Below are 27,846 nucleotides of genomic sequence, written 5' to 3' on the forward strand. Positions count from 1 at the left end.
TTGATAATTATGAACTGTTGAGTGTATAGATGGTTTCTACTTCTATGTGACAAACATATTTATGTCTTTAACAGATAATTTTACTTTTAACTGACTGTATGAAATATGACTTCCAAAGTATGTTGAATTTTAAATCCAAGAAATTTTAATGTTTAATTAAACAATATTGATCGTTTAATTAATATCGAGAATTAACTGGATTTTTTTTTATATTGACCGTTAAATCTGCTTTAGTACCAAATATTGCTAGTTGTTCGTAAGCGTCTGAAATTTATTTTGAAAGAGTCCATACCGGAAACGGACAATTGCAACGTTGTACTTTACTCGAAAAGGCAGCTAAGCAACCTCCAGAGAAATAACATCAGGGGCTCGTATTTTACTGTAGTTCCTCCCTGAAATAATGTCTTGTGTCCCGGGTTTCCGGTCTCTGAGGTGACCGGGATCAGCAGCAGCAGCAGCAGGGATGGCGCTGGTCACCGTCCAGCGGTCACCGACACCGAGCACCACCTCCAGTCCGTGTGTTTCTGTAAGTACTTGTCATCTGGATTGACATTCGTGTCAGTTAGTCCCAGCAGTTAGTCCCGCTTCTCCCAGTTTGTCGGTCATGTACATGGGAGGCTAACTTTTATAGCTGCCGGTATTTTTACAGTAACGTTAAAGGAAACAGTGGCAGTCGTTCCGCAGCTCTAGGAGTTTAAACTTTAAGTTGTTCAGCTTTAGCACAGAAGGGAGCCTTGGGTTTATAGGTATATTAAAAAGTAATTCTTAAAAAAAAAACTTAGCTATTCATCGTTAGCATTATGTGGCTGATTCACTTCCTCCACTAGATGGGGTGGTGTCAGAGGAGACTGTCTTAATTACACTGGTTTTAAACTCTTCGTTAGCTGCTCAAGTTGCTCTTACGCTGTCAAAGAATATGCTGTATATTTTATTTGAGCCATATTAGCTTCCTTTGTGTTTCATCGTATTGACTTTACTGGTAAAATGCAGCCACTGAAAGGTTGTGGGTCAGTGGAGCATCAGAGAGGAGGGTCGTTGCCCCGGAGAGCGGGTTACTGGTCCAGTCTTGTCAGTCTCTGTTGGAGGCTGTGAGGCCGTCCCGTTATCCGCTCTGACACACTCAGCAGGCTCTCCAGCCTCCTGGCAGATCTAGTAGAAATGTGCTGGTGTGGCTGCCAGAGATAAAAAAAAAAAAAAAAAAAAAAAAAAACTTTTCAAGATTGTAACAAACTGCAAAATGCTGAAGGGGCAGCGCAAATCTGAAGGGCCTTTACTGTAAGTTTATATAAAGATTTATTTATTTTGGTGATGGAGAAAACAAACACTAGATGCTTCATGACTGCAGTCGAACTAATTACAATGGTGGTCCCACCGATCCGTTTAACCGAATGCACACACAACATAATAAGAAGAGAAGCACATACCCTGCAGCAATACCCCCCCCCCCCCCTCTTTACAAAACTAATTGGAATGCACTATTCCTTAGAAGCATAGGGTTAAAGGTTAAGAGATAAAATGGTATTCAGCTTCAGAGTAACAATGCAGACACTAGAGAAAAACAACACCCTAAGACAAACAAATGCATGTCATGCAGAGTTGATAAGATGCCAGAAATTGTATTGCTAAAACTAAACCTTTCAAAATGAATGAATAAATAAATGAATGAAAACATATTAAAATATGCTATAGTGCAGTTCTTGAGCTGGAACAGGACATTCAATATTTTGGACAAATTTTGTGTTGACAAGGCAATTCCTGTTTTGCAGACTAATGGAGTTGAAACAGCAGATGAAGGAAATGTTATTACATTCTCAGTGACAGAGTAGAAGAAAGTGGTGTGAAGATTCTTGTTTATCCCAAATGTTCTCAGCTTCCTGTTTATGTCTGGAAAATAGCAGGCATGGGCCAAGAACGCTAACACGTTAAGCTAAAGGGTCAGGTGTAATATGAGTATTTCAGCAAAAGCTGCTCTTAGTGGCATTGGGTCAAGCTTAACAGAGAATACAGAGTTCAAAAGTGAGACACTGAGGCAGTGAAGTGATTGTATATGGAGGGCACCAGCTGCTTGTCATGAGACCCGTTTCTGTTTGGGAGCAGCCATGTGAGCGCTCTTGTGAGGTGTCTGCTGCTGCAAGGGAAAGACGAGGCCGACGCCGTCAGCCTCATCCTTCTGAGGGTCTGGAAAGCACTTCAGGACTGACTGATTAATCTCTTCAGCAGATTTAATTAAAAATGTAGCTAAAAAGGCATACAATGTTTGAATCTTTATTTAGATTTTACATGAACCCAAAACTCTATTTCATACCCTGTTTCCATTTATTCTGGCCTGATCCCTGTTTAAACCAGACAGCTTTTCTGAGATGACAGATTATGAGCCCCTGATCTAACCAAAATGACCAATCAACCAAATTCTTAGTTGATTGCTCTGTTTCTTCATCTGGAAGCAGTTGGCTATGAATCGAGCCAACATTATTATATTTACTGATAGAGGAGAAAACTGTACTTTAGTTAAACAGGCACAATCAGCCAAGCAGTATCCTGATTCCATCTTCTCTTTGGCTTTATGACCTACTCATGCATGTGGAGATCAGCTCACACCTAGCTTCTATGGCATATAGTCTTAAATCTATATTGCAGGTACATAGAGCCATTCCAGTGTCATGTGTGAGTGTTATTAGCCTATAGCGGTGTTATACATGCCTATAGTCTGCTGAGAAGGCATTTCCTCAGGTGTGTTTGAACAGGATGCATCTGCTCCACTTCCTGCTATGTATTCTGTTTGGAGCTCAGTTTGCTGATGCAGGGATCACCGTTCAGGTTGCTGCCTCTTCCAGGCCAGCTCACATCTGCAGCAGCACACACAAGAACGGATAAAATTGAAGCTTCAGCTCTTCCTGTCCCAACCCACAGCTGCATCCAGCTTCCTCCATCTTCTTATCTCCATTATTATCGTCTTTACTTTGTTTTCCTCCCCGTCTTGTGATTGAGACGGGTTTTTCACAGATAAAGATGTCTCTATTATGTCTGCTTTGGCTTGGTCGGAGTTGGTAAATTGATAAAGAGAAAGTTGTCCTTTTTTTTTTTTTTTTTTTTGGGAGGGATTACTGAAGCAGGATGGGATTAAAGCTGTGCTGGTTGCAGTGGTGGGGGGAGGGTTGATTGCATTTTGGAGAAGGAGGCAGCGCATGGTGTGAGGGTGCAGGGATGCTCAGCTTGTAAACGTGACTTAAAATACCAGCCTGGCTCTGTTTTATCTGATGGAAAGCTCCATGCTGACACTCCACTCTTGCTCCCACCCACTCTGACTCTTGTTTATTCAAGAGTAATTGAATCTTGAAAGAGCATTTGATGGGAACATGTCACCTAAATATTTTTATTCATGATGATTCTGTTTGTTTGTTCAGAAAAACTGCTTCTGATAACCTAACATGGCATATTTAAGCCCTGCATAAATATATCTGTATACCTGTTCCTCTGCAGGAGTCGGGGAGTGCAGAGGATGACCGCCGCTCCCAACCCAGGAGGTGAGAACATTCCCTGTTTGATCAGGTCATTGGGTGGAAATGGTCCGGTTCCTGGCGGAACATCCTGTTAAAAAGCTGCAAGTGCATGCTGACACCGCTAGAGGGAGACTGCACATCAGCATTAATCTGTTTTTTCTTTATTTTATTTTTTTTCCATTTTCTTTTTAAGGGTTTCAGTACATTATTACCATCATTATTATTTAATTGTAAATTTGTTTTTCACTTATAGACCAAGTTTTATTTTAGTTATTCAAGACCACAATGTTGCACTCGTTGCATAATACAACCTAACAGTTGTGACAGAGTCTCAGACTTTGATTGGAGAAAACATTATGCCCTCTTTGCTGTGGAATCCTTTAGGCTCCTGAATGTGTAGGAGATCCTTTAATTCAAGTTGGGACCGCCATCTGTCCAACCCTTTATTCCAGCTGGGTTTGGTTGAGATCGGTGAACATTGGAGGCCAATTCACGACTTCAAACTTGTATTACTCAAACCATGCCTGGGTGATTTCTCCATTTTGTCAAAGCACATCGTCCTCCTCAGAGACGCCATCACAGAAATCTGCTTCCACCCTGACCGGTGTGAAGCTATGCAGACTGTATCCTACACCAGTGGTAGTTTCTCCTGTCTGTTGGATTGAACAACACCGGCCAGTCCTCACTCCCCTTGTGCATTACTTACCCTTGACCTGGCTGCTTGTCAATGTCTTACTTTCAGGAGACACTGATCAGTGGTCAGATCAGAAACTTCCCATAATGCTGTAGCTTTCGAGATGTTCTGAACCAGTTATCGAACCATCCCAATTCTTCTTACTGTGTCTGATTTTCCTGCTTCTAACACATTTGTTTTGAGAATAAAATGTTTACTGGATCTCTAACCCACCAACAGGTGCAGCAGTGAAGAGGTCACTAGTGTTATACAAATCGCATATTAGTTATGTTTTTCTTTCTGATCAGGTTTACTTGGTTTAATTTTAGGGAAAACCAACCAACTGTGTTTTGGTTTTCATAATCTGAACTCAATGTGTTTATTTTGTCTATATATAGAACAAAATTTGCAAAAGTTTCGTAAAAACAAATGGTGCCTTTGTATGCATCTTTCATAAATATTTGGTTGGCCTGCCAACGTCATAGCCTGTGATTGATTTGCATAATGCAACCTGACAGTTATGGCAGAGTTGATTTGCTTTTTGACGTGTGCAGCTAGATAGTCATGAAAGACTAGGATGTCAACACTGTTGTTCTTTTGTTTTGTTGCCCTGGGTGGCTCTGATGGTGCAGGATCACGGCCCTCTTCAGATCTGTTTGGACATTACTTTGAAAAAACAGTTTTCTCTTTATTTGCTCAACATCCTTTTAGTAGTTTTTGTGCAAATGTGATATTTTTCTAAAATACACTGGTTTATTACGGTGGCTGATCGCCCTGGAGTCGGTAATTTGGGAGATTCTAGCAACAGTCATTAAAAAGGGAGTGGAACATGAAAGGCGTTGCAGCCTATCCTGGACTTTGTAAGGGGCTTTTGTAGACTGAGCTAACAGCTGAAGTGCGGTCTTCATAATCTAGATTTATCTTTTCACCATCTCATGCTTTCCTAGGTACTAACTCATTTATTTTTACTGTAGTTATCACTCTAGGTACTGTTGAATATAACATATTGTAAGACAGTAAAACTAAATGCTGAACTCAGTTTAACATCTTGATTGTGAAGGCCTTCAGGTTTAAACACTGGTTTGGGGACAAAGTTTCTGTCCATCCTGCAGTTTGTAAACGACAAACTGATCGAAACAAATCATAGCAGCTCTCTTCAAAAATCCAGCAAGCTGCAGAAAAATGTATTTCAGGACTGCTGTGATTCCAGACTCTGCAAAATTTAGTGCTATGAGTTTAACTTAGACATAAACAGATATGTTTTGATTATTATTTTTTGCTTTTTTATCCCTCTCAGGTTAGAACTGTTTACAGTAAAGAACATGTGTGAAATGCATTAGTAAGGAGCCTGCTGAGACTCCCTTTTTCTTGCATGCTGGAAGGAGAGCTTTCAGTCACATGCTCTGACATACCTCAGAGTTAATGTACACTAACTGTCAGAGCTGGGAAGTGTTCATTCTGCACGCATGCATCTGACTGACAAAGGAATTAGATTAAGCAGCATTGAGAATTTACTCCCGATACAATGCAGAGATGTAGGAGAAGAACTGTTCACATAACTGGAGTTTTCTCCTGCTGTATGAAGCGTTACATATAAAGCCCCTCCTCCCGGTGCTGTACTCTGCAGATCAGCTGGCTTAAAAAAAGAGATTGGTACACTGTTTTTCTGACTCAGAAGAAGTGGTAAGTTAACATTCTGTTGGGAAAAACTCAGGCAATCATGGTGGAGGTAAAGTTCATAATGTAGTTTATCACCTTAGTCTACCTTTGCTCTATACCAAACAAAGCAGGAAAAAGGTGTTACTGAATGTACACTGAATGTATATTAGTGTGTATGCTATATATTGTTTTTCTATTCCTGAAATCGTAATAATCATTTTTATGTTCTCTTAATTCTTGTATAAATATTGGGGGGAAAAAAAACACAGTGAGAATTGTTTTCATACCACTCGATGCATTTTCACAAAGACACACATTTATTTTGATTAATATAGTTTTAAATCCGTAAAAAAAAAATTCAATTTTTAGATTTTATTTGCCAGCAATATTCTTCTAAGCATCAGAATTGATACAAATTGACACAGTTGCTAAAGAAGTGTATTGTCTGTAGTACATATACTGTAGAACTCAATGTGGTATTATTGCTGACATAACTCCTTTCTTTAACATGCCCTGATAGACATTAGAACCCCATGTGGTCTCAATTATTGGTTGGTTATTGAACTCATACCTTTGGCGAGTGTATTCAAGCACTCTCACACACACACACGCACACAAACACACAAGACCCCCACTTCACTCTGTAAAGTATTTTACAATTTGGCTCAGTTACCCGGCTCCACATTTCAGATTCACTTTAGCGAAGAGCAGGGTGCAGCCAGAGGTCTTGCTTTGTGACCTCTGATGTGTATTACATAAGATCTTGGGTCCAATTAGCTGCACAGGCCCCACCTCACATCAATGGTGCATGCCAGTAGGGCCTGCTGAGACCAAGGGGGACCTTCCCCCTGCAGTGCAGAGTTGTTGTTTTTTTGTCTCTTTTTCTCTCTCTGTCTTACCCATGCAGCTACTGAGTGACTCTTGCACTACCCGTTTTTGTGTCAATGTCTCTTTTGCACACAGACACACTCAAACAGCTGTCTCTCCCCCCTCTGCACCACACTATTGAAGCATAGTGTTGCTGCAGTGCAATAACGAGTCTCTCATGCACACACTCACACACACGTAGAGACATATACTGCTGCTGCCTCAAGGCTGCAACTCTCAAGGACAGAGTTGGCCAAAAGGTGTTTTTTATTCAAAGTACTGCAACCATTTTCTTTTTGCTGAGTAAACATTTAAATGAACAGTGGAAGCAGCTAATGAATCGAGTTTTTCTGAATCCTCACCTTTCTCAGGTTAAAGTGCTGCAGGAATGTGCCCAAAGCACGTCAGACTGTCACAGTATTTGAATGCTGGGATTTCCTGAAACTGACCTTTTCATTTTTGTGTGTATGCATATTTATGACCCTTTAGCATTGCAACAATAAAATAAGCCACATTAGATTTTTTTAAGGCTAAGTGAAGTAGTTAACGTGTTTTCTAAGATTTACACAGAAATCATTTATTGGCTCATTTGTCAGGTTCACTTGCCTAAAAAAATCTTTTAAATACTGCAGTTGCCATGTACTGCAGCAATGTGTGGTGTGTTGAATTGCATCAATAATATCTAACTTGTTTAGATATTATCACCTATCACCTTAGGAAACAGTTCCTAAGGTGAAATGTAAGCCAAAAATACATCTTGTGTATTAGCCTTCCTTCACCTTGGGTGTTTGTTGTGTCCATACTGCGCAGCATTTCACGTCATCATATTGTTTGATTAGTTCAGTTTGCCCACAGCAATAATCAGGGTTTGTTATTTAGCCTGAAGCATCAAGAGGCTCTTATTTTAACTACAGCAAGCAAACCTGATTCATTGTGACAGGACTTAGTCATAGGTACTTGCCTAACAAGTCTTTGTATTGTTCTGTATCCATGTTATGGGAGTCGTCCAGCAGCTCCAATGCCAGGTGTGCACAAGCAGAGCAGGTTAGTCGAGCCAAGAGTTTAAAGAGGAACAAGAGCAAGTAGCACTAACCAACACTCTGACAGAGGAAAGCTTCTTAAACACTGGCTGCTCCTGTGTGGACATGCCTGTTTGGGTTTAAAGGTTTTCCTCTGTCATTTGCAGCTTTCTGTCTTCCTTTAGTGCACCTGCTGTTTGACACGGAGCCCTCCTGCCATTATTGTCCACACTAGTAGTTTTGCATTAAGCGGATGTGGTTGGACTAGCCTGGATTGCATTTGCACAACATGTCGATCTAACTGGAATGAGTCCAGCACCTTGCAAAAGTATTCATACCCCTTGAATCCCCCCCTTAGCCATAAACTTTGCTGTAATTTGTATAAATAATAACCATAAGGCTGTGGTTTTGTATATTTAAAGACTGAAAAATTTGCACATCATATTTCTTTGAAACATAGGCTAATCTGTGTCAGATTGAATGCTGTTTCCTAACATCAGTTTCAAATCTTGTTAGTCTCTGTTGAATTAAATTACCTATGACTGTATGTTTAGTGGTGGGCATTCCTGGTCTTCGGGGGCTGGTGTCCTGCAACTCTTAGATGTCTCCCTGGTGCAACACATGTCAATGAAATAGCTGAATCATCTCCTAACTGCAGTCAAGTTTTCCAGAGTCCTGCTAATGACTCCATTATTTGACTCAGGTGAGTTATGAAGAGGAGATGCATCTAAAAGTTGCAGGACACCTGCCCTCAAGGCCTGGAGTTGCCCCCTATCAGGTTTTCTTCCAACTTTGTCCAGCTTCACTGTCCCTACCGAATTAACCACAGCCACAACTTTCTCCCATATGTCCCTAATGCTCCCCATCAGACTTCTGAAGCCTTCACAGATAAATGCATTTACACTTGAGATAAAGTCCCACATAGGTTCGCTTTGATTAAACTACAGAAGCCAACTTTACCTTCCTCCTATGCATGCTAGCTTAATTGGTTAAGTGTGTAGTTAGTGGATGAATGGTGTCTGAGCAAGGCCCTGCCCATACAGACACAATTTCAGGTGCATCTGCAAAAGTAACTGTCATTTATTGACCTTCCTTTTGTTTTGTGTTTTTTTTTTTTTTCCAACTGGTGAGTTGGAAAAAACTCACCAGTTGGAGTTTTTCATCGGGCCGCCTTGAGAGCTTGTTGGTTCTCCAAGTTTAAGAGTCCACATCACAAGTGGATAAGGAGCTGGTGAATATTTAAACTAAATGTGTTGCAGCCTAAGCCATTGTGTGGTTTGTTTTTCATCTCCTGGACTCATTTTATGAGCATTTGAAATCATAATTGCTGTTTCAGCTCATTTTTTATCACAGCACTTTAAAAACCTTTTGTCGTTTAGATTCTGAATCTTTTTGAATTAAAGGGGAGTGTGTTTATAGTATAACACGGTGCCAACAGTAGCTTATCTTCAGCTCGGGTGGTTGTGCTAAACATCTGGCATCAATCACAGACTTATCAAGCAGCAGAATGCTGGAGATTCCACACACACACGCATACACAGGCAAGTTGACCTGAATGCCTCTGCCCGTTCCCTGGAAGTGACAAAAGGAAAACACGCTGCGAAAGGCGGTTGTGCAACTGGCCTGAGGCTCGGCTAAACACCATAGCACGCTCTCATGTTACCAGTCCTCAGAAAAATAAGTTTCCACTGTGCTGGTAAATTTGATGACACTAAACAAGACCGCATGACAAGAACACTTAATGTCTGTTTGTGTGTTCAGCCTGCTGCTTGTAGTTGGTCTCAGACCCAATATGTGACAGCATTTTCTGATAGGAAGCAAAGTGCAGGAGGTGGAGCTGCATTCATTTTATCTGTGGCGTAAGCACACCAGCACATTGTTACAAGTTGATTTAAAATTTTTCTAAAATATGTATGGTAGTGCATCATGGAAACATTTTTAATGATTATAGCACTATTGTTAGTTGGTTTTTGTCTGATGTCAATGGAAGTAATAAAGTCAGTGAATAATCCTGCCCTTTAACTTTATAGTAGCATTTTATAATGATGGATTCTGTCATTTATCATTTTGGTGTCATAAAATAACTTCCTGGTCATGACAAAATTGCTTTGTGCTATTAACTGAATCAACAATGTATCATCATATCTAAGTGTGATTTCCATTTGTAGTTGTACGTCATGTAGAAAACAAAACGTCAATGACACTGTAAAAGTCGCAGAGTAAAATTTGAAGCTTGTGTTAAAATAAGAAGGCAAAAACACAATAGTTTGTTGACCCAGACCTCACAGAAAACTTTAACACAAGCACCAACTCCTGAGCCAAAGTCTTTTTTTTCTTTTTCTGTAGATCAGAAAATTGTTAGCATTCCTAACAGTGATTCGTTTCATTGGATCAGACTTCTGATGGATAACTTCTCCGATGGATTATTTTCAAACTTGAGCTTCTCCCTCAGTGTTCTGAAGTCCAGCTCCACCAGCTAGTCAACAAGTCATCTGCTGCAGATGGTTTTAGTTTATAGTTTAGGACACTTGGCACACATTGGTGTGAAAATAATGAAGGCAGGGGGTTTACTGTGTTTTCAGATTGCTGTCGGCTTACATAAACCCACACACGCTGGCACGCCTGTGGAAAATAAAATGTTGAATTTGCCATAAAAGGAGACCAAACATTACTTCTCATGGAGTATCTCAGTTTTATATGTGAGACAATTATGATGTAGGGGTTTATCGGTCCAAGACTTTCTCCAATCCCAGTTCTTCTCCTCTTCATCCAGGATTGCACATGCTCATTGCTGCTGTGGCTCAACAAGTTGAGTCTGTTTCTCATTTGTTCTCTTTCCTTATGTAATCAAACCACAAGGTTTGTGTGTTATGAGAAATGGGTGGAGGGAGAATTGAAGTCTGACTGTAACCTCAACAACCCATGTGAATTTAATTCACTTTATTGCATTATCATAATTATAATTACACCCCAAATTGATTGCCTCTGTTACGTCGGCACTCGATCAGCTGAGTGACTGTTGGTAACATCATCACGTAAAGGAATGATACTTACTCGATTGCTAACATACCCCTTATTATTTTTTTTCTTTTACCTTTTGTTTGAAGCACAATCTTGCTAAAGTGAGGATGTTTTTTTTTTTTTAATTGTGCAGTTGTAACTATCCTATTTACTCTAATATTCCTAAACACAAGCTTTTGGCAAAGTTTTTGAGAAGCCAATTCTGTCCCTGCTGTCATTAAAAAAACATTTTCTGTAGTCTCAAAACTTACTGGATTCATTAGGGGAAAAATTTATTACTTGTTTGAAGATTTATTACAATTTAGCTTTTTTGTAAAGTTGCTAACATCTGTAATTTTAGGATTTCTGAATGAGTACTTTCCAAATTTATTAATGTAATATAAAGACTTGCTGAAAACCTAAAGCACCTAGTTCACTGCTGAAAGCCAAATCGCATAATAAAAACTTGTTAGGATTAGTGTCAACCTGTTTTAGAATTTTGCATTCCAAAACTGTTGTTTATTTATGCTTAAGGTTAATGAAAGACGCTGTATTGGAGCCAGTATCAGGGGTTAACGAAACAAAAATGATAAACAAAAACTGTTAGAGCCTACAAGAGATTGCAATAAATTCAGACCTACAATAAAATGGTTGGAAATAAAATACGTTTGTGTTAGAATGGTCAAAGTCCTGAACCCACACCACTCCAGTCTTTTGGCACTTTAATGAACTATAGATCAGCAACATTGTGACATGTGGTAAACTAAAATTACCCAGCTTTTCTCCAAACAAAGTATTCCTGATAAGAACACCGTGAATCAAAGAGGAGGAACGAGACTGCATAATAAATCTCTAGCTTGTTTTGTGAAAAGTTGTTTTGCTTTATCAGATGCCCATGCTGAGTTCCTACCGGGTGTGGGCGGGGCTTCCTCCCTCGTTTCCTCGTTTTTCCCAAAAGCACATGTGCGACGCTCCGCCTCCTTTCCCCTCCTCTCTGACTTCTCCGCTGAGAGTAGACTCAAGCAAGTCATATGTCTCAGTACTGTACACAGTGCCGGAGTTTCTGATGTAACAGAAATGAAGTATGTCGACAAAACGCCTCAGAAGTCAGGCTAATATTGAACTTTTTTGGGGGGGAAATGATGGACAACCAGACTCAACGTTCGGCGACAAGGAGACACAGCGCAACATATAGTCTCCTTGTTTAATTTATTGCAACAGAGTTTACGACTTATTTCGGGGAAGATTTCATCACTTTCACAAGAAAACTCCACTCGCTTGTACTCTTGGGTCGTGGGAGCACATGACTGTGAAAGAGGAGCAGAAGCTTTTCCTAAGACCGAGAGCACCTGCCGCCTCTCCTCCTCTCCTTCACCCGTCCCTCCACCCTCCAGCCGCCGACATGACCCTCGGAACGATGTCCGGCTCTCAGAGCTCGTCGGCGGTCAGCTTCTGCTCCTGCTGCGGGGCGAAGATGGTGCCCTCCTTTAACGACGACGCCGTGGTGTCCAAGAATCAAATCAACCAGTTGTAAGTTCAATCAGAGGCAAGACTATATATCATCCCGTAGAGTTGGAAAGTGGTCAAGTTAAATGTATTAAACTGAACAATTAATTGTTCAATGTTCTATCTACTTAGATTTAAATCAATTTAGATTTGGATAGTTTTAAAATAAAGGTTGACTTTTTTTTTCTTTATTGATTTTGACACAGTGAGCTGTGACATATAACAGTTTTGCAATATGAGAGCAGTCTATTTCCTGATTATGTAGTAGCCTTTACTCATCCTTGAGCTTCCTTTTGACCTAACAAAGACATATTGGGCCAATGAATCATCCAACCTGTTGAAGGAATTCAAACATACTTAATACATGGATGTTTCATGACTAATTCTGTACTTTTTATAAGCAGTCATCATCTGATTGCCACATCAAGAGATTATCAGGGGCATTTTCTGCCCCACATTTCTTTGTTTGGCTTTGGGTGGAGGATATCGTTTGATCTTGAAACTTGCAATAGTTGTTAAACGGAGATTAATGCCCAGTCTTGCTCAACTTGTGACTCATTGTTTGATAATGTGGAGACTAAAATCATCTGGAGAGCATGTCATTCAGTGGAGTCCTGATAGACTAAAGTCACAGACTTTTGAAACTACTCTGGCTCTGTGTGGAGCAGCTGTAGGCTTATCTCCAATCCTGCTGTGTCTGCAGAGGTCAGTGTTTGTTTTTGTTGAAGATATGTAAGAAATGATTGAGTTGATTTGTACACAGATCAAAGGCTAGCATGTTCTAACATTTCCAAACACTCATGCATTGCTGGCTCTGATAAGCCTTGCAACGTTGGAGAACTACAAATGAATCAATAGAAATCAATAAAAAAATATTAGTGTGGCAATTTTTTATTGCCACACTGCTATGGGGCTTTCAGTAGCCTTTTGCTGTTACTTTCATGGAATCGATGCAATGCAATCATGTGTCACGGTTGCATTGTTTTTCAGCTGTTTAGCTCCTGACGTTGTGGTGTGGTGGTTAAGAAAATTGGACATTTAGCGTTTATTGGGGCTGCAACCGGCTTTTAGGGAAGCTTTTTTTTTTTCTCTGAATGCAAGTTTGCTTAAGGACGGTTTATGGGAAGACGCTGGTGCAAGACACACCATGTACTGGCAGTCACATGTTTGCAAAGCAACAGCAGACATGAGAATTTAACGTGTGTTTGGTCCAAATATGCCGTTTTGTTTTTATGTCAGAAATACTTTACGTTGCACTGAAGATACTACATGTTTTTGTTTAGAAATTAGAGACACTTTTGTGATGCTGTTGGATGTTTCTAGTAGAGTCTACACTGTCCACCTGCTGCAGTTCTCACCTGTTCTATATTTCTTGTTTAACCTACATGAATAAAAGCCCTCAGGTTGCATGTTCAACTTAGGAAACTGTTGAAGTTGAAAACCTGAGTTATTAGGCGGAATAATGTTCAAGTAGCACCTTCATTGGTAATTACAATCCCAGGGTCTGCCGCTGGAGTTAAGTGTTACCTGTGATTCCTTTGCATCCGGTGTGTCACTATTATCCTGGCAATTTTAGAAATACCCATGAAACCTTTCTTCCGCTTCACCAGTGGGGTAGTGTTATTGTGCGCAGCTTCCAAGGTAAACAGAAAAGCTCCAATGAGGAAGTTCAGTAAATATTCTGAGGAATTTCAGTCACTGGTTAAAGGTACCACTGCTTGCTCCTCTTTGTCATTTCCTGCAGCACATGTGGCACATCACAGGCTTTAGGGACTGTGGACCTTTTAGATTTTCTGACTTTCTTCACCGTGTTGAGCAGAAATCAATGTTTGTGTTGCAAATTAACAGTTGATGGAAGCTATTTTTAGTTTGACCTGGTTTGACAACTCTCTCTTTATCACCACAGTCCTCTCCTGTACCCACTTTTCTCTATCTCCTGTTGATGTTTAACTAGTTTGTTTGTATTTTTTCAGTCCTCCTTTTTTAGTTACTTTGACAGTACATACAATTTTATTTTATTTATCTTCCTGTCCTTGTGCATGTTACATCTCCATTATGCAGGCACCTCTTGTCTTCGCTATGGGTTGTATTTGCCTCGGGTTCAAACTCATAAGGCCATAGCTGGGCCCTATATATATCCCGCTCTCTCCTCTCCACAGTGACTAATATGGGCAGAAGCAGGAGGGGGGGGTCACCCAGTTATCTGCCCACTTTGCGGTGTGGTCCTTACATAGTGAGGATTGTGTCTGGCTGTTGCCCTAACAAGCCTGCCGCCTCACTTTGGTCCAGAGCCGGGGTTGGTTAAAAGCCAAATGCATGACCCACCCATTCTGGACTGACTGGGTCTTCTTTCTTTATCCTCGACCCGGCAAAGCCCCCTGCAGCTTTATCCACTGCATATGTGGAGAGCATTTACAATGAACTTGTTGCCCTCTTCACATCTCCCCTTTTGACTGAGCAGAAAACCTTGGGATATTCTCACATTGGGATGAAAAATACTGTAGGGCAAAAACTAATGATAATTTTAGTAAATGATTATTCTATTAATTGATCAGATTTTTACAAAAAGCACATTCTGCAGATTTTACATTTAACCAGATTTTACATTTATCCACTTAAGGCTTTGTTTACAGTGTTGAAATACGTAGAAAGAGGCAAATAAATATTTCAGTTCTTTTTTTAAATAAAGACCAGTTGACACTAGACATATGCAACTTGTGGACTTTTGTGTAAAATATGTTTACAGTTTATTTTTTCTTAAATGCGACCATGTTGGAGCCTAATTCTTAAAAGGCTCCAACATGCTGATTTGTTATGTAGTCTTTTTTAGTTCTGCTGAGTATGTTTTTTTTATGTCCATTTATTGAGTCTGTATGCTTAAATTAATGATGAATCGATTGCTAAATTAGTTACTGATTGCTTCAACAAACAATTCATGACAGTTGATCATGACATATTTCCAAACAGACCAGCTGATAGTTTTGCAAGTCTAATAAATATGTATTACATTTCTTTCAGGCAGCTGACCAGCTGAGAGCAACAACAAATGGAGGGGGGCTTTGTAGCTTTAACTTTTTTTGTGTGTTTTTTTCCTTGAGCCTTGAAACTGCAAGTTTTAAATGATCAAACTTATATCCTTCGTTTGGGTTGTGGGCACATAACTCAGTCCCATGTGTATGAAAGTGGAATTGGGCACCATTTACAGAAGTTATGTTAGTAATCCACATTTATCAAACGGTTATTGTTCTTTATCTTTTGTCCCATCTCCATGTGTCCACACAGTCAAATTCATGCTCCTCTCAGTCTGCAGCATGAAAACAATCTCAGTGCTGAAGTGCATCGACGCGCCTCATCTGCTGCTGTGTCACAGAGAGGCTTTTCTGTACAGTAAGGCAACTGCTCTGATGAATACAGTCTATCAATAGCTGGGTCTTTTAAAGGACTGCCCTATTTTTAACCCTGCATTCGAGAGTCTGTCACAGCCATCACTTCTCCGAGCATCCAGGTTACGTTTCGCTTTCCCTGTTTCTTTCTGCAGGTGTAAAAACGTCTGTATGTGCCTCCATGGGAGATTTTCAGGGAGAGCAGGAGTGTTGCATTACAAATGACATTCCCCCGTAGCCCAGTTTATACGTAGCCGACCCCAAGTACAGTACATTAGTCAGGAGCAGGAGATAATACAGTAGGGGCAGGAAAAGGACGGAAGATAAAAAGTGGGACAATCTTGCAGGAAGTAAAGGAAAATATGTGAGAGAGAAGAGAGAGAGGAAACAGCTGGGTCAAGGGTGGGTGGGTTATGGGAAATGAGCTCAGCACAAAGCTGTGGTTTTTTTCCCATGTGTCTGTTGTCTCTAGATTATCACCAAACTCAGGAACGTTTCCTGGATGGAAGACAAATAAAGTGGATGTCAGGAAGTTGAATTGACTACATCACCATTCTTGACTACATCACCATTCTTATTTTTTATTTGGGGGGCAGGAGTAAAGTGACATAAACCTGAAGGTTTGAATGTGGTTCATTAAGTGCATCACCGTAGCCAAAGGCTAAATGTTTTATTCATCACTGTGGTTTTACTGTCGCATAAATCCTCCTAAACACGTCACAAGAAGCACGCCAAATATCTTTACTTGATGTCATCACCTACAACCGATGTCACTTCCTGAACTGCGCTTTACGCATGTGTGGTCTCATTAGTTCCTACAGCCGGAGGCCATAAAACCAACATTTTATTTTTTATTTTTTTATTCCAAGTGGAACCGGTCTGTCTGCTCCATGAATCAGCTTGTGCTCTTGCTACAGTAGCAAGTAGTATGGAGATAGTGCTGCCGGGTAAACTCTTAATTACATTTGACGTGTTGAAAATGTCGTCACTGCTGGTTGAGTCACTAGAATATACAGCAAATAACTGGAAAGGAAGTCTGTTTCTAGTCAAGTTAATTTGTGTTGCACATTTAAGTAACAAGACAGTTACATCATAAAAACATAACACAGTTACAATTATGAAACAAGAAATTAACGTTACATTTAGTCCAAAATCATCAAGTTTTTGCAGAAAAGATGACAGTTTTGCTGGTTAGCAGCTAAACTGCTGCTCGAGTATCTGTTGGAGCAGATACTTGAGCACAGAATCAGAACGGCACCTTGTTGTTATGCAATCTGTTTGAAACTCCAAAAAAATCTGTATAGTAAAAACGGTTCCATTCATCACTTTCTCTGAAATGTTTAATGCATCATGGGAAATACCTTTAATTTAGCCCAGTGGAAATCCCAATGGCCCATATACCATGAGCACAAAAAGGCCTGTTTTATAGGTGTGATGGGGTGACTCATGCATTCCCAATATGCTTTTTAGGTTTAGAGTAAAACTCTGACCTCACTTTATGATGTGTCCTTCTCAGCGAAGTGACCTCAGTCACACTTAATAAGATTAGAGATGAACCAAACCCGGTTTCATTCAAGCCCGCTCTTATCTTGTGGAGGAGGGCTCTCTCTCGCGCCGTCTTCCCTCCTGGACCCCTGCTCTCCTCCCAGTCTTTCTCCCGTCCCTCCCTACTGGCAGCTGTTAGCGCCGTTAGACTCTGTCAGTGTAATCCAGCTGTGTGGAGGAGCAGGGAACATTGTGTTCTGAGTTCACGTTGGGGCTCGGGTCTTGTTTTTGCCAGCATCGGCGGGACGATGCTGGGGTTTTGGGAGGCACGGCCTACCGGGCTGAATGGTGCATTGTGACCCGTGACAAAACCGGCCCTATTACAGGTCCCCAGCTCACGTTTGTTTTTTTGTGAAGCTAGGGACAGTATGTGCTAAGAATTAAAAACGTGGTGATCTTTAATGGTTACTTAAGTTCCACCTCAGATTTATAAGGTGATTTGATTGATTGGCGTTTCAGCTTCATGTCCACGTCTCATTTTTTTCTTTGTTCTGTTCTGTTCTGTTCCAGCATCAGTGAGAGTTTCCTCACAGTGAAAGGTGCAGCCCTCTTCCTCCCCAGGGGGAAAAGCCCGACGTCCAACTCTGCACCTCGTATCAGCCAGCGCAGGAACAAGCATACGGGTACAAACTTGTGCACACACACACACATCTCCAACACATAAACACACATGAAACACAGCTGCAGTTTCTTTAGATAACTGAACTCATTTGAAAACGTCTACATCCAAATATTTTTTCTAGTATGTGGCAGGGTTCATAAATGTGCTTGAAATCTTTGAAAATACTTGAATTTCAATTAGATGTTTTCAAGGTTTGAAAGTTCTTGTTTCTGTATGAAGTCCTTGTAAGTGCTTGATATTCAAGCTGCACAGTCTTGTTATGAAGCGTTGTCCAATGTTTGGTTTTAACTTTTAACAGTGTTTTACAAACTTGGTCTTTTAATTAGATATTTTTGTACCCCTCATAAATTTTTTTCTCACTGTCTGAAGTTAAGTTAGAGAAAATTCTTCTTGCTTTAGGTTTGCAAATTTTAATTAAATTAATTTTAATAATTTCCAAATATGTTAATATTTGCTAAAAGCTACAAAACAAAATACTTTTTTAGAAATCTTTTATAATTTTATTTGAATATTGTGTTTAAGTATTTAATTTGTTTCTGCCTAGAAAGAGACTAAGGAGACTATTTTATGAATTCCTTGCTCAGAGGAACTGACACATTTTCATGGGTTTTATGTTTCTCTTTGTTTTCTAATCCTTGGATTAGCATCCAAAATAAACTGAAACCAAAGCTAATTGTCTAAAATGTTCTTTTTTTCATCATCTAGGCGACCTCCAGAAACATCTTCAGACCATGTTTACTGTGCTGCGGCCTGAGGACACCATCCGATTGGTCAGTAACACGCCACATCAAACCATCTCAAAACCAAACACTGCGGCAAGCTGACAGTATGATCAGTCACAGCTTACGTCAGTGCCGGGTTTCACTTCTTTGTTGGCTGCCATAAAGAACTGAAACCTGGCTTGGGTGTAAACCAAATGTAAGAGAAGACAATGCTTGAATAGTACATTTACTTCTCCTTTACACCATAGTGGGGGATTAAAAGATGGTACAAACCTGATAGTGAAGTTTAAAATGTGCCTCTAAGCCCATGTTATGTATGAAATCAAAACAGAAACAAATTGTTTCTCATGTCTTGGTTACTGTTTTCCATCTGTCCTCGCAGGCAGTGCGTCTGGAGAGTGCCTACCCTCAGGTGACCCGCTACATGGTGGTGGTCTCCACCAACGGCAGGCAGGATACAGATGAGAGCATCGTGCTTGGCGTAGACTTCATCTCCTCGGATAGGTCGGTACCATGGCAACAATATGCTACTATGGTTTTAGTGTTAGGACGACAGCTCAACAGAGACTTTGGCTCGTTTTGAGGGTGCAGCTCTGTTTTCCATCTCTCTGTGTTTCTTTACATTGGGCTTTCCTCCTGTAAAAACAACAGTTTTTAGTCATAAATATGCTGCTGCCCATCAGACTAACCATTGATGTGTTTATTCCTGTCTCCCTGCAGCTGCTGCACGGTGGGGCTGGTTTTACCTCTGTGGAGCGACACTCTGATTCACCTGGACGGAGACGGGTAAGTCTCCTGCGCCATGCTTCCTGTCGCTGCTCTCCTCCCCCCACTGACTGCTAAGGACTGTGTTTTAACTTGCAGGTCTTACTTGAAGCTCTTCTGCTTACATGGGGTCTTGTCTTATAATCTGTTAATTCTGTGTCTCTGCAGAGGCTTTAGTGTGTCAACGGTGAACAGGGTTCATGTCTTCAAGCCGGTGTCTGTCCAAGCCATGTGGTGAGTAAATACTTGATGTCTTTAGAACACACTGTGCTGCCCTTTTTGACTTTGACCTCCTTCGTTTTTTTTCTTATCTTCCTTCTTCTTTTTGGTCTTGCTGTTTCTCAGTTTTCCGCTCCTCTCTCATACACATGCCAGTGCAGACTCCTCATTTCCTCATGTTGTTATCCCTCTGCTCTTCCTTCTTACTTCAACATCCTCTCATTGAACCCCGGCTCAGCACAATACAGCCATGTCTCCGGACAAAGCTTTGATCATTCTTCTAGTGTCGAAACATTAAACATTTGTACACCGTCTCGAGGCTCATGGAGAAATCTTCCTCTTTTTGTTGCCGTCAGGTCCGCCCTGCAGTCGCTGCACAAAGCTTGCGAGGTGGCTCGCTGCCACAACTATTACCCAGGGAGCCTGTTCCTGACCTGGGTCAGCTACTACCAGAGCAGAGTCTCTTCCAGCCAGTTTTGTGTCAACGAATGGAACGCCATGCAGGATGTCGAGTCGCACCGTGCCAACTCCCCCATCCTCTTCACAGACCTGTAAGTGAAACAGAAGCATAGACTCTGAAATCTGAAATAGATTCACAAAAACAAAAAGTGTTTTTCTCCTAATGACTATAGAATACATTTTGCAGAAATGTTTTGTGAATTTGTCACATTACAACTGACAGAAAAACAGTTAAGTGGTCCATCGTAGCTCTGGAGGAGCAGCAGAGATTCCACAGTTCAGGTGTGAGAATCTGATGACAGTTAATTGCATAAAAAATTTACAGAATTTCCATTTAACCACATAGGAATCATAATGCCTTATTGTTATTGTACTGAAGAACAACAAAATTCACTTACTTTATTAGCTATTATTTTTAACATTAACATGTGAAATATGATCACATTAGTAAGTCTGTTTGACTTAAAATCAATACTATGTAGGGCTGATCTGCTAATTATCTTTTAGATTAAGTGATTAATAATTGGATAGAAAAGAGTATTTAATAAGAGATTGTATGAACCAGGTGATGCTGAAACTGTTACTTAATGAGTTCTGTGTTGAACATATTTACATCTTAAATACAAAATGTAAATATTGTTTGTACTATTTTTTTTTTTGTTGTTCTTTCAGCAACTGGCCCCAGTTAACAATTAATTGATTGAATTAATAGACCATTATTTCAACAATCCTTTCATCACAATTAATCATTTCAGCACTAATTGAGTGAGCTTTTAATTTTAAATGGACTCCATACTTTTCGGAAAAAAGGGATTCATGCTGGTTTGGGGCTGTAATCCCATTACATTAAGTTCTAGTTGTAATACAAAAAAACGTAGAAAGATTCATGGATATTCTGTAATGTAGGAGTTTCCTTTGTGAACTTATGAAATATGCAGCTTTTACAACAGAAAAGGTGGGAGCTATCATTAGAGCGGCGGTGTGAACTCTGACTCCGACACGTGTAAATGCATTTCAGAGGCACTTTTCAGGAGAACGAGATTAGGCTTCAAGGAAAGACGGGGGAGTTTCTCTGCAGCTGGCCAATAGATTATGGTTTTTTGACAGGTAGAAAGTTCAGATCTTCATTATGCATGATACTGACCATAAAACAGTTTTCTAAAGAAAGAAACCTTAGAAAGTAAAGTGCACTAGAGGAACGATGGCCCATGTCTTTGATAACAGAAGGGAATTTCCCATCCGACCTACTGGAGTCACACGCCCGGTCACCGAGTCGCAGTGTCTCTCAACTCACAGACCCTCAAGTGTTGAAAATAGCTGAACCATTCGCTGGCTCAATTTACTTTTGGAAAAAATGAAATCCAGACGGACCCTCTGGAAAGTAGACGGGGAACGGATGGAGGCAGGTGGCAGGCAGAGCTTAATTAGTTTGGCTGGTTACTTTCAAATCTGACATTTAAAAAAGTGTGTGTTTACCACCTGCCTGACCAGAGACACTCGACGCCCTTCGCCCTTGGCAAAGTCCTGCTTGCCCTTGAATGATCTTATCGTTCATGTCACACGTGCACTTTATGAGTCTCCATCGGATATTTGATTTTTTTTTTTTTTTTTTTTTTTTTTCCGTATGGAGGCGGCTGCCAATGCCCTACGGGCTCCCAGTGTTTGTTGACACATCAGCTGGTTTCCCGGTAGGTTTGTTTTTGTCTTTGACACACAGGTTTTACTGTTATTACCTGGAGGCCTCTTATCTAGCTTCAGTTCAAGGAAGTAGTATAAAATTTACACACTGTTGTAGAACCACTCCTTGTATCGTCACTTACTGGACACACTCTAACTGGGTTTGTTTTTGTTCCTCACACTGTTTCCATGCTCAGCTGATAGCCAGACACTGTTAGAACCTCTGCAGGCATGTCAGGGCTTGTTCTGAGGTTAAAGTTTCACTGGATGTTAGTCGCTTTAGCTTTATTTCTTAATAAGCTATTTATATATTTGTGATTCTTGCACGCACACACCCTGTCCTTTGGGATGTTGAATGAGGAATTCATACTTAAGAAGTTAAGACAAAGAAAAAAGAAAAACATAAGAGGGAGCGCACATAGATGAGCTGAACCGTTTCTCTCTCCAGAGATGTAATTCGGCCATTTGTTGGTATCATCAGCGCGTTGTCCAGAGGCTAAACGTGTCTCCTGGCAGAGCGGACAGAAACAGAAGCAGACATTCTCAACAAGACGACTTTGTTTTGGATTTGCCGGCGGGTCGCGCTCCCCTGATTGTCTGTTCCTTCTACAGTTTCTGAGAATTGGACAAAGTGGCGATTCTTTTTCGGGACAATGGGTCTCATTATGGCCGTGAAAATAAATGAATGAACAAGCAGAAGGCAATGGGTCACTGTTGTGATCCAGAAGGTGGATCTCTTTTCTGTGTTTTTTTGAATTTATTTATTTTCTTTGCTGGTTTAACATGAGGATTTGTATGATGTGTGCAGGCCTACAGAGAGGGAACGCACAGAGAGGCTGATCAAGATGCGCCTGAGAGAAATCATGATGCAGAAAGACCTGGAGAACGTCACCAGCAAGGAGGTAGGAAAGCTTTAGGTTTTAGCTGCAGAATTACCGGACTACAGTAATGACACCTTTTGTTAATAATCTCATCTGATGTTTGCACTAGATTTTATTTGTAGGAATCAAATAATTTGGGGCTAAAAAAAGAAAAACTAGATCATTTTTCCTCCACATCTTCTTTATGCATTACTTTGTCTTCAAATAAAAATGACTTGCATTAAAGACCAAGTTTAGCTGAAATATCATTTATTAACAGTAGCTTTATGGTGTTTATTTTTATTTTTCTCAGATCCGAACAGAGTTGGAGATGCAAATGGTGTGCAACCTGAGGGAGTTTAAGGAGTTCATAGACAACGAGATGATCGTCATCCTGGGACAGATGGACAGTCCTACGGAAATCTTTGATCACGTCTTCCTGGTGAGATTTCAGAAACATTGATGAATACTGGACTTTATTTCAGATTACAAAACTGACACTGTCCTGGAATGTGTTATTCAAGGTTCCTACTGTCTGAAAAATGTTGAAATAGTGTATCAAGTTCTGTATGAATCCCCTGATATTAGGTTGAAAAAAAACTACTATCTGCTGAAACCTGACCCGAGGAAGCTGTTTATTCTGTACAGTTTTGCTGGAAACTGACGGATTCTATTCCATGTCTCTGCAGGGCTCTGAGTGGAACGCCTCCAACCTGGAGGAGCTGCAGAACAGCGGGTAAGAGACCAGTCTCTTTCTAACCTAATTAAGGTTTCCTACAACTGTAATTAGTTGAGAAAAAAACACACACTCTCTCTTGTCACTCAATTTTAATAACTGAAGAGAGAACATTTTCTAGAGCAAATGAGCAAATCCACGACAGTAATTAAATCTATGAGAGCACCAAACTCTTGAGTGTGTCTCTGTGGAGAGCTTTGCTTCAATTGTTCTGTTCCTTGGTTCATTCGACAGGAGCTTTTGGTGCTTTTATTTTCTGGGTTTAAATCAATCGTCCTCTCCGTCTCTCTTTAATGCAGCGTGCGCTACATCCTGAATGTGACCAGGGAAATCGACAACTTTTTCCCGGGAATGTTTGAATACCACAACATCAGAGTTTATGACGAGGAGGCCACCAATCTGCTGGAATACTGGAACGACACGTACAAGTTCATCACCAAAGCCAAGTAGGAGTCCGGACAGGTTGATGCGTAAACGTGTGGTAGAGTGGGTCTCTAAATCTAAAGCTGCTTCTGACCACAGGAAAGCTGGAGCCAAGTGTCTGGTCCACTGTAAGATGGGTGTGAGCCGCTCTGCCTCCACGGTCATCGCCTACGCTATGAAGGAGTACGGCTGGGATCTGGACACGGCCTTCGACTACGTCAAGGAGAGACGAACCGTCACCAAGCCAAACCCGTCCTTCATGAAGCAGCTGGAGGAGTATCAGGGAATCCTGCTGGCCAGGTAGTCATTACACTATCCAAACCTTCACTCCGTCGTTTCTTTATCCATCGAGACATTTTTCCCCACGAGTGAAATAATCTACCAATAGAACAAGAACTTTTTCATCAATATTATGCAATTGTTGACTCAAAACCAGCTCATATATCTTGCTGAAAAGTTACGTGTGAGTTAGTTTTATATCATTTCAAATGCACTTGAAGCAGACCAAAAATACTTTCTAGGATTTTGGAGTTTTGCAGTGCAATTTGTCTTTTTTTTTTTTTTTTCATTTCTGTTGGGATATGTGTCTTAAATTTCATTCATAATTGTTTTTTAAAAAGTCTTAAATGTGAGTTGGTGAAGCCTCCAGAAACCCTGTCATCATGTTTATGTTTCTTTCCTGCATCCATCCATCCTATTTTTATATTTTTACTTTAAACACTGATGAACTCTGGTTTGTGTTTTCCTCCGAAGCAAACAGAGGCACAACAAGCTGTGGCGTTCCCACTCTGACAGCGACCTATCAGATCGCCCCGACTCCATGTGCAAGCCTTCATCTCCAATGCTGCTCCGTGCCGACTCTCACAACAACAACACCACCTCCTCCCCCTCCTTGCATCACTTCCTGGGCGTGGCTGTCCTGCAGGCCCTCGGAACCGAACCCGACCCCAAACCCCGCAGCTCCGATCTGCGTGTGCTCTCCAACGGCGTCGGGGAGTCGCTGCTCCAGGAGGGACCCCAGCTTCCTCTCCCCAGACCCCGAGCAGCCACCGTCATTCCGGAGGAGAAACTGGACAGCTGGGCGAGCGTTGCCGTTACCGTGCCAGCCGCTCTGCCGCATCCTCCGCCTTCACTCCACATCTTGCCTCCGACCCCTGAGCTCCACCGTCGAGCTCCGCTCACCCTCCTGTCTGATTCAGAAAAGGTCCAGCCGTCCCTCAACTTCCCGGAGACCCGCGGTTCAGAGGAAATCTCTGCTCTCATTCGGGGTTCCGGCAACTCTGACACACTCCATGAATCTCCGTCAGACTCCAGCGGCGAACAGACCCCGCTCTGCCCCGCCACCGCCCACCCTCTACCTCTCGCTCTGAGCGATGACAACAACAACCCCAGCGAAACGCAAACAATAAGCACCTCGGACAGTTCGCCCAATCACAGCCCTTCTGATGGCTCGTCCAATCACAGCTCTGAAAGCATTGACTTCTTCAGTGCCCGGGAGAAGTTTGTGGGTTTGGCTCAGGAACCGGAGCAGCCACAGCAGAGGTCGGCACCGACGCAGGAGGGGGATGCGGAGGTCAAAGGTGAAGAGGAGCTGGAGGATGACGGCAGTCAGGTGGGGAGCGTTCTGTCTTTAAACAAAATGTTCCTATTTATACAAATTGTGTTGATGAGAATCAACCATTTTATTAAGAGGTGTGTGTGTGTGACTGTAAATATCTCATGCACATCATACATTAGTGTGTGTGAGATATTTCTACGTTTGGATTTTATGCTGACTCAGCAGCAGAGAAAAGTCCGTACCCGTTCCTGTTCCCTCTGCTTCCCAGCAGCCTCGGCACAGATGTTTGTTCCAGTTGACTTTTTATTGCTCTGTTTTTCATAATTGCAATCCTGACTGCCTGAAGCGGTCGGAGCCTCAAGAGGCAGCATTTATGCACAGCGACACCTGCTGGAAAGCAGAGGAACAGTCAGCACTAACCTGTCAGTAAATTACAGTCATAATCGTGTTGTTGGTTGTAAATCTGATTTATTTTTAGCTGGATCACATCAGGTGTTTATTACCATATCTTTCAAAAGTATTTAGAAGAGTTGAACTTCATCACATTTTGTCATGAAACATTGACTTTTTTTATTTGTTATCCATTCCACTGGTGCTGGATTACTGTCTTGCCCTATAGTTCACTTCCTGCAGCGGTTCGTTTGCATTTGAACTGCGCCAGAGTTCACGTCTGCCAAAACAAGACCGAGGTTTTTAGACGAACCAAATGGTGGGACTTCTAAGTCACACACAGTTTACTGAGCTGACTTCAGTTTTGTCACTAGATTTCATTTGGGAGTATCAGAGAAAAGGGGAACTGAAGATAAATTTAACTGGGAGAAAAGTGTGACGTGTAACATTTTCTTCTCTTCGTCTCTTTCTGTCTCTGCAGTCCGAGGACGGCTCTGACCAAACCCGTCTCTATCACCATGACAACGGAATATCAGTCCGCCACATTGTCATTGAGATTGAAGCCATATCACACTCAGCCTTTTCTCCTTCTTCCTCAACATCGTCATCATCATCAGCCCCTTCGTCCTCTCTTAGCTCTCAGCCTGTCCAGCAGGACCACCAGGCGGTACCTGAACCCCCACTGCCTCCGCTCAGCTCCTCGCCTCCGTCCTCTCCATCCTGGTTGCCGAGCGACCGGCAGGCCGGGTCGGTTCGGCGTGCCACCGAGCAGCTGGAACAGAAGCTGAGGCTGGAGCTGAATCAGTCAGCCGCCCAGCGTTTGCCACTGCATTCGCCGGGCGCCGAGCCGCCTCCAGGCCGGCCAGCGCCGAGCTCCCTGACTTCAGAGCTTCCTCCTCTGCTGGACCCCCGGGATCTAGCGGAGCACACACTCACTCAGGAAGAGAACTTGGCCAAAGAACCAGAGGAGCCCACCAGCTGTCCTGACTCCCACATCAACAGAGTTCCTGCTGACATCATGCTGACATCATCACTGACTTCCACTGATGAGTTACAATCATCTCTACATACCTCAGCCCGGTCCAGCAGGCTGGGCCAGCCACAAGGCCAAAGCACACGGCGTCCAACTGCTTTGAACCTGGATGGAGTGACGGTGGAGGAGACTGAGACGGATGGCTGTCCTCAGGACGGCTGTGGACGGCAGTGTGGACCGGCCTGCGATGTGCAGAGCAGACTGACCAGGAGCAGCCGGGAGTTGGAGCGCATCCAGCGGACACTGCGAGAGCTGCAAGCGTTCCTGCAGGACGGAGTGGGACAGGATGGACTAACGGACACAGTGATCACCAAATCAGAATGTCCCAAAGGTTCTGAAGCAGCGAGACAGCGGCGGAAAGAGAAAACGGAGAGCCAGGGTCTCGGCTCACCGCCCAGTTGGCAGAGGACCATGGAGCTGGAGGCCCGCATGCGGCAGGCGGGCCTCACGCCACCGTCCCTCATGAAGAGATCGGCATCTCTGGCCAAGCTGGACTGCCTGGAGCTGTCCGCTAACGACCTCTGCGACCTGGACCTGACACCACCCTCGTCCTCATCGCCGTCATCCTGCCAGGACTCGTCCCACTCAGACGACACCTGGAAGAAGCAGAAAGTTCTCTCTCTCAATCCGTTCCCCGCTGACTCGCCTTCGCCCCTGTCCCACTCGTCCTCCTCTCGAGACAGCGAGGGGACGGAGACAGACGGACTCAGCAGCGGCACGTCTCCGTCCTCTCAGCAGGGGAAGGGACACTCGTCTAGACGCCGCAAAGTGTCCGCAGAGCGAAGACGAGCCGTCGCTCTGCTCTACAACACCATGTGACCTCCTGGAGCACGTGTGTGTGAATGAAGAGTGTGTGTGGGGTGTATGAGGCAGAGATGATGCATGAAAACCACTGGATGATTTAACTGGAGCAAAGTAATATTATATGAATGTGCAAACTAAAACTGAAGCAGTGCAGACTTTGCACTCGGTTATGTTGGTTTATGTCTGTTTTTTTTAAACGAGAGTCTGTTATCTTTGTGAGACCCTCGCTGCCAGGTCAAAGTTTATAAAACTGCAACCGGAGCGGCTTTTTTTCATAACATGCACTTTACCACATTGGTGATTTTTGTGTCTTTTATTTGTTTCTTACGCTGGGAAAGCTTGTTTTGCACTGTTCTCAGTAGACTTGTCTCTGTGGTTTTGGACTTGTCTTTACTCAGATTTTTAATTAAACCAGGACAAAGCTGA

At 42.1% G+C, this 27,846-nt stretch overlaps 1 protein-coding gene across 2 annotated transcripts; it reads left to right on the forward strand.

Annotated features, from left to right (window-relative positions):
• Positions 1–314: 314 nt before the first annotated feature.
• On the forward strand, positions 315–27,846 carry ssh2a (slingshot protein phosphatase 2a). Of its 2 annotated transcripts, XM_055028534.1 has the most exons (15): positions 315–526; positions 3,481–3,524; positions 17,663–17,775; positions 18,480–18,544; positions 18,879–19,000; positions 19,217–19,282; positions 19,430–19,495; positions 19,837–20,031; positions 22,425–22,518; positions 22,790–22,918; positions 23,166–23,212; positions 23,512–23,658; positions 23,735–23,935; positions 24,389–25,247; positions 26,065–27,846. In XM_055028534.1, the coding sequence occupies exons 1-15, from the start codon at positions 464–466 to the stop codon at positions 27,433–27,435; spliced, it is 3,582 nt and encodes a 1,193-aa protein (XP_054884509.1). In that variant the 5' UTR covers positions 315–463; the 3' UTR covers positions 27,436–27,846. The 2 variants fall into 2 exon arrangements, with proteins under 2 accessions (XP_054884509.1, XP_054884508.1); XM_055028533.1 differs by lacking the exons at positions 315–526; positions 3,481–3,524 and adding an exon at positions 11,738–12,248.

The sequence above is a fragment of the Poeciliopsis prolifica genome, unplaced genomic scaffold (genome assembly GCF_027474105.1).
Source record: "Poeciliopsis prolifica strain line A6 unplaced genomic scaffold, Auburn_PproV2 SCAFFOLD004, whole genome shotgun sequence".
Lineage (NCBI taxonomy): Eukaryota > Metazoa > Chordata > Actinopteri > Cyprinodontiformes > Poeciliidae > Poeciliopsis > Poeciliopsis prolifica.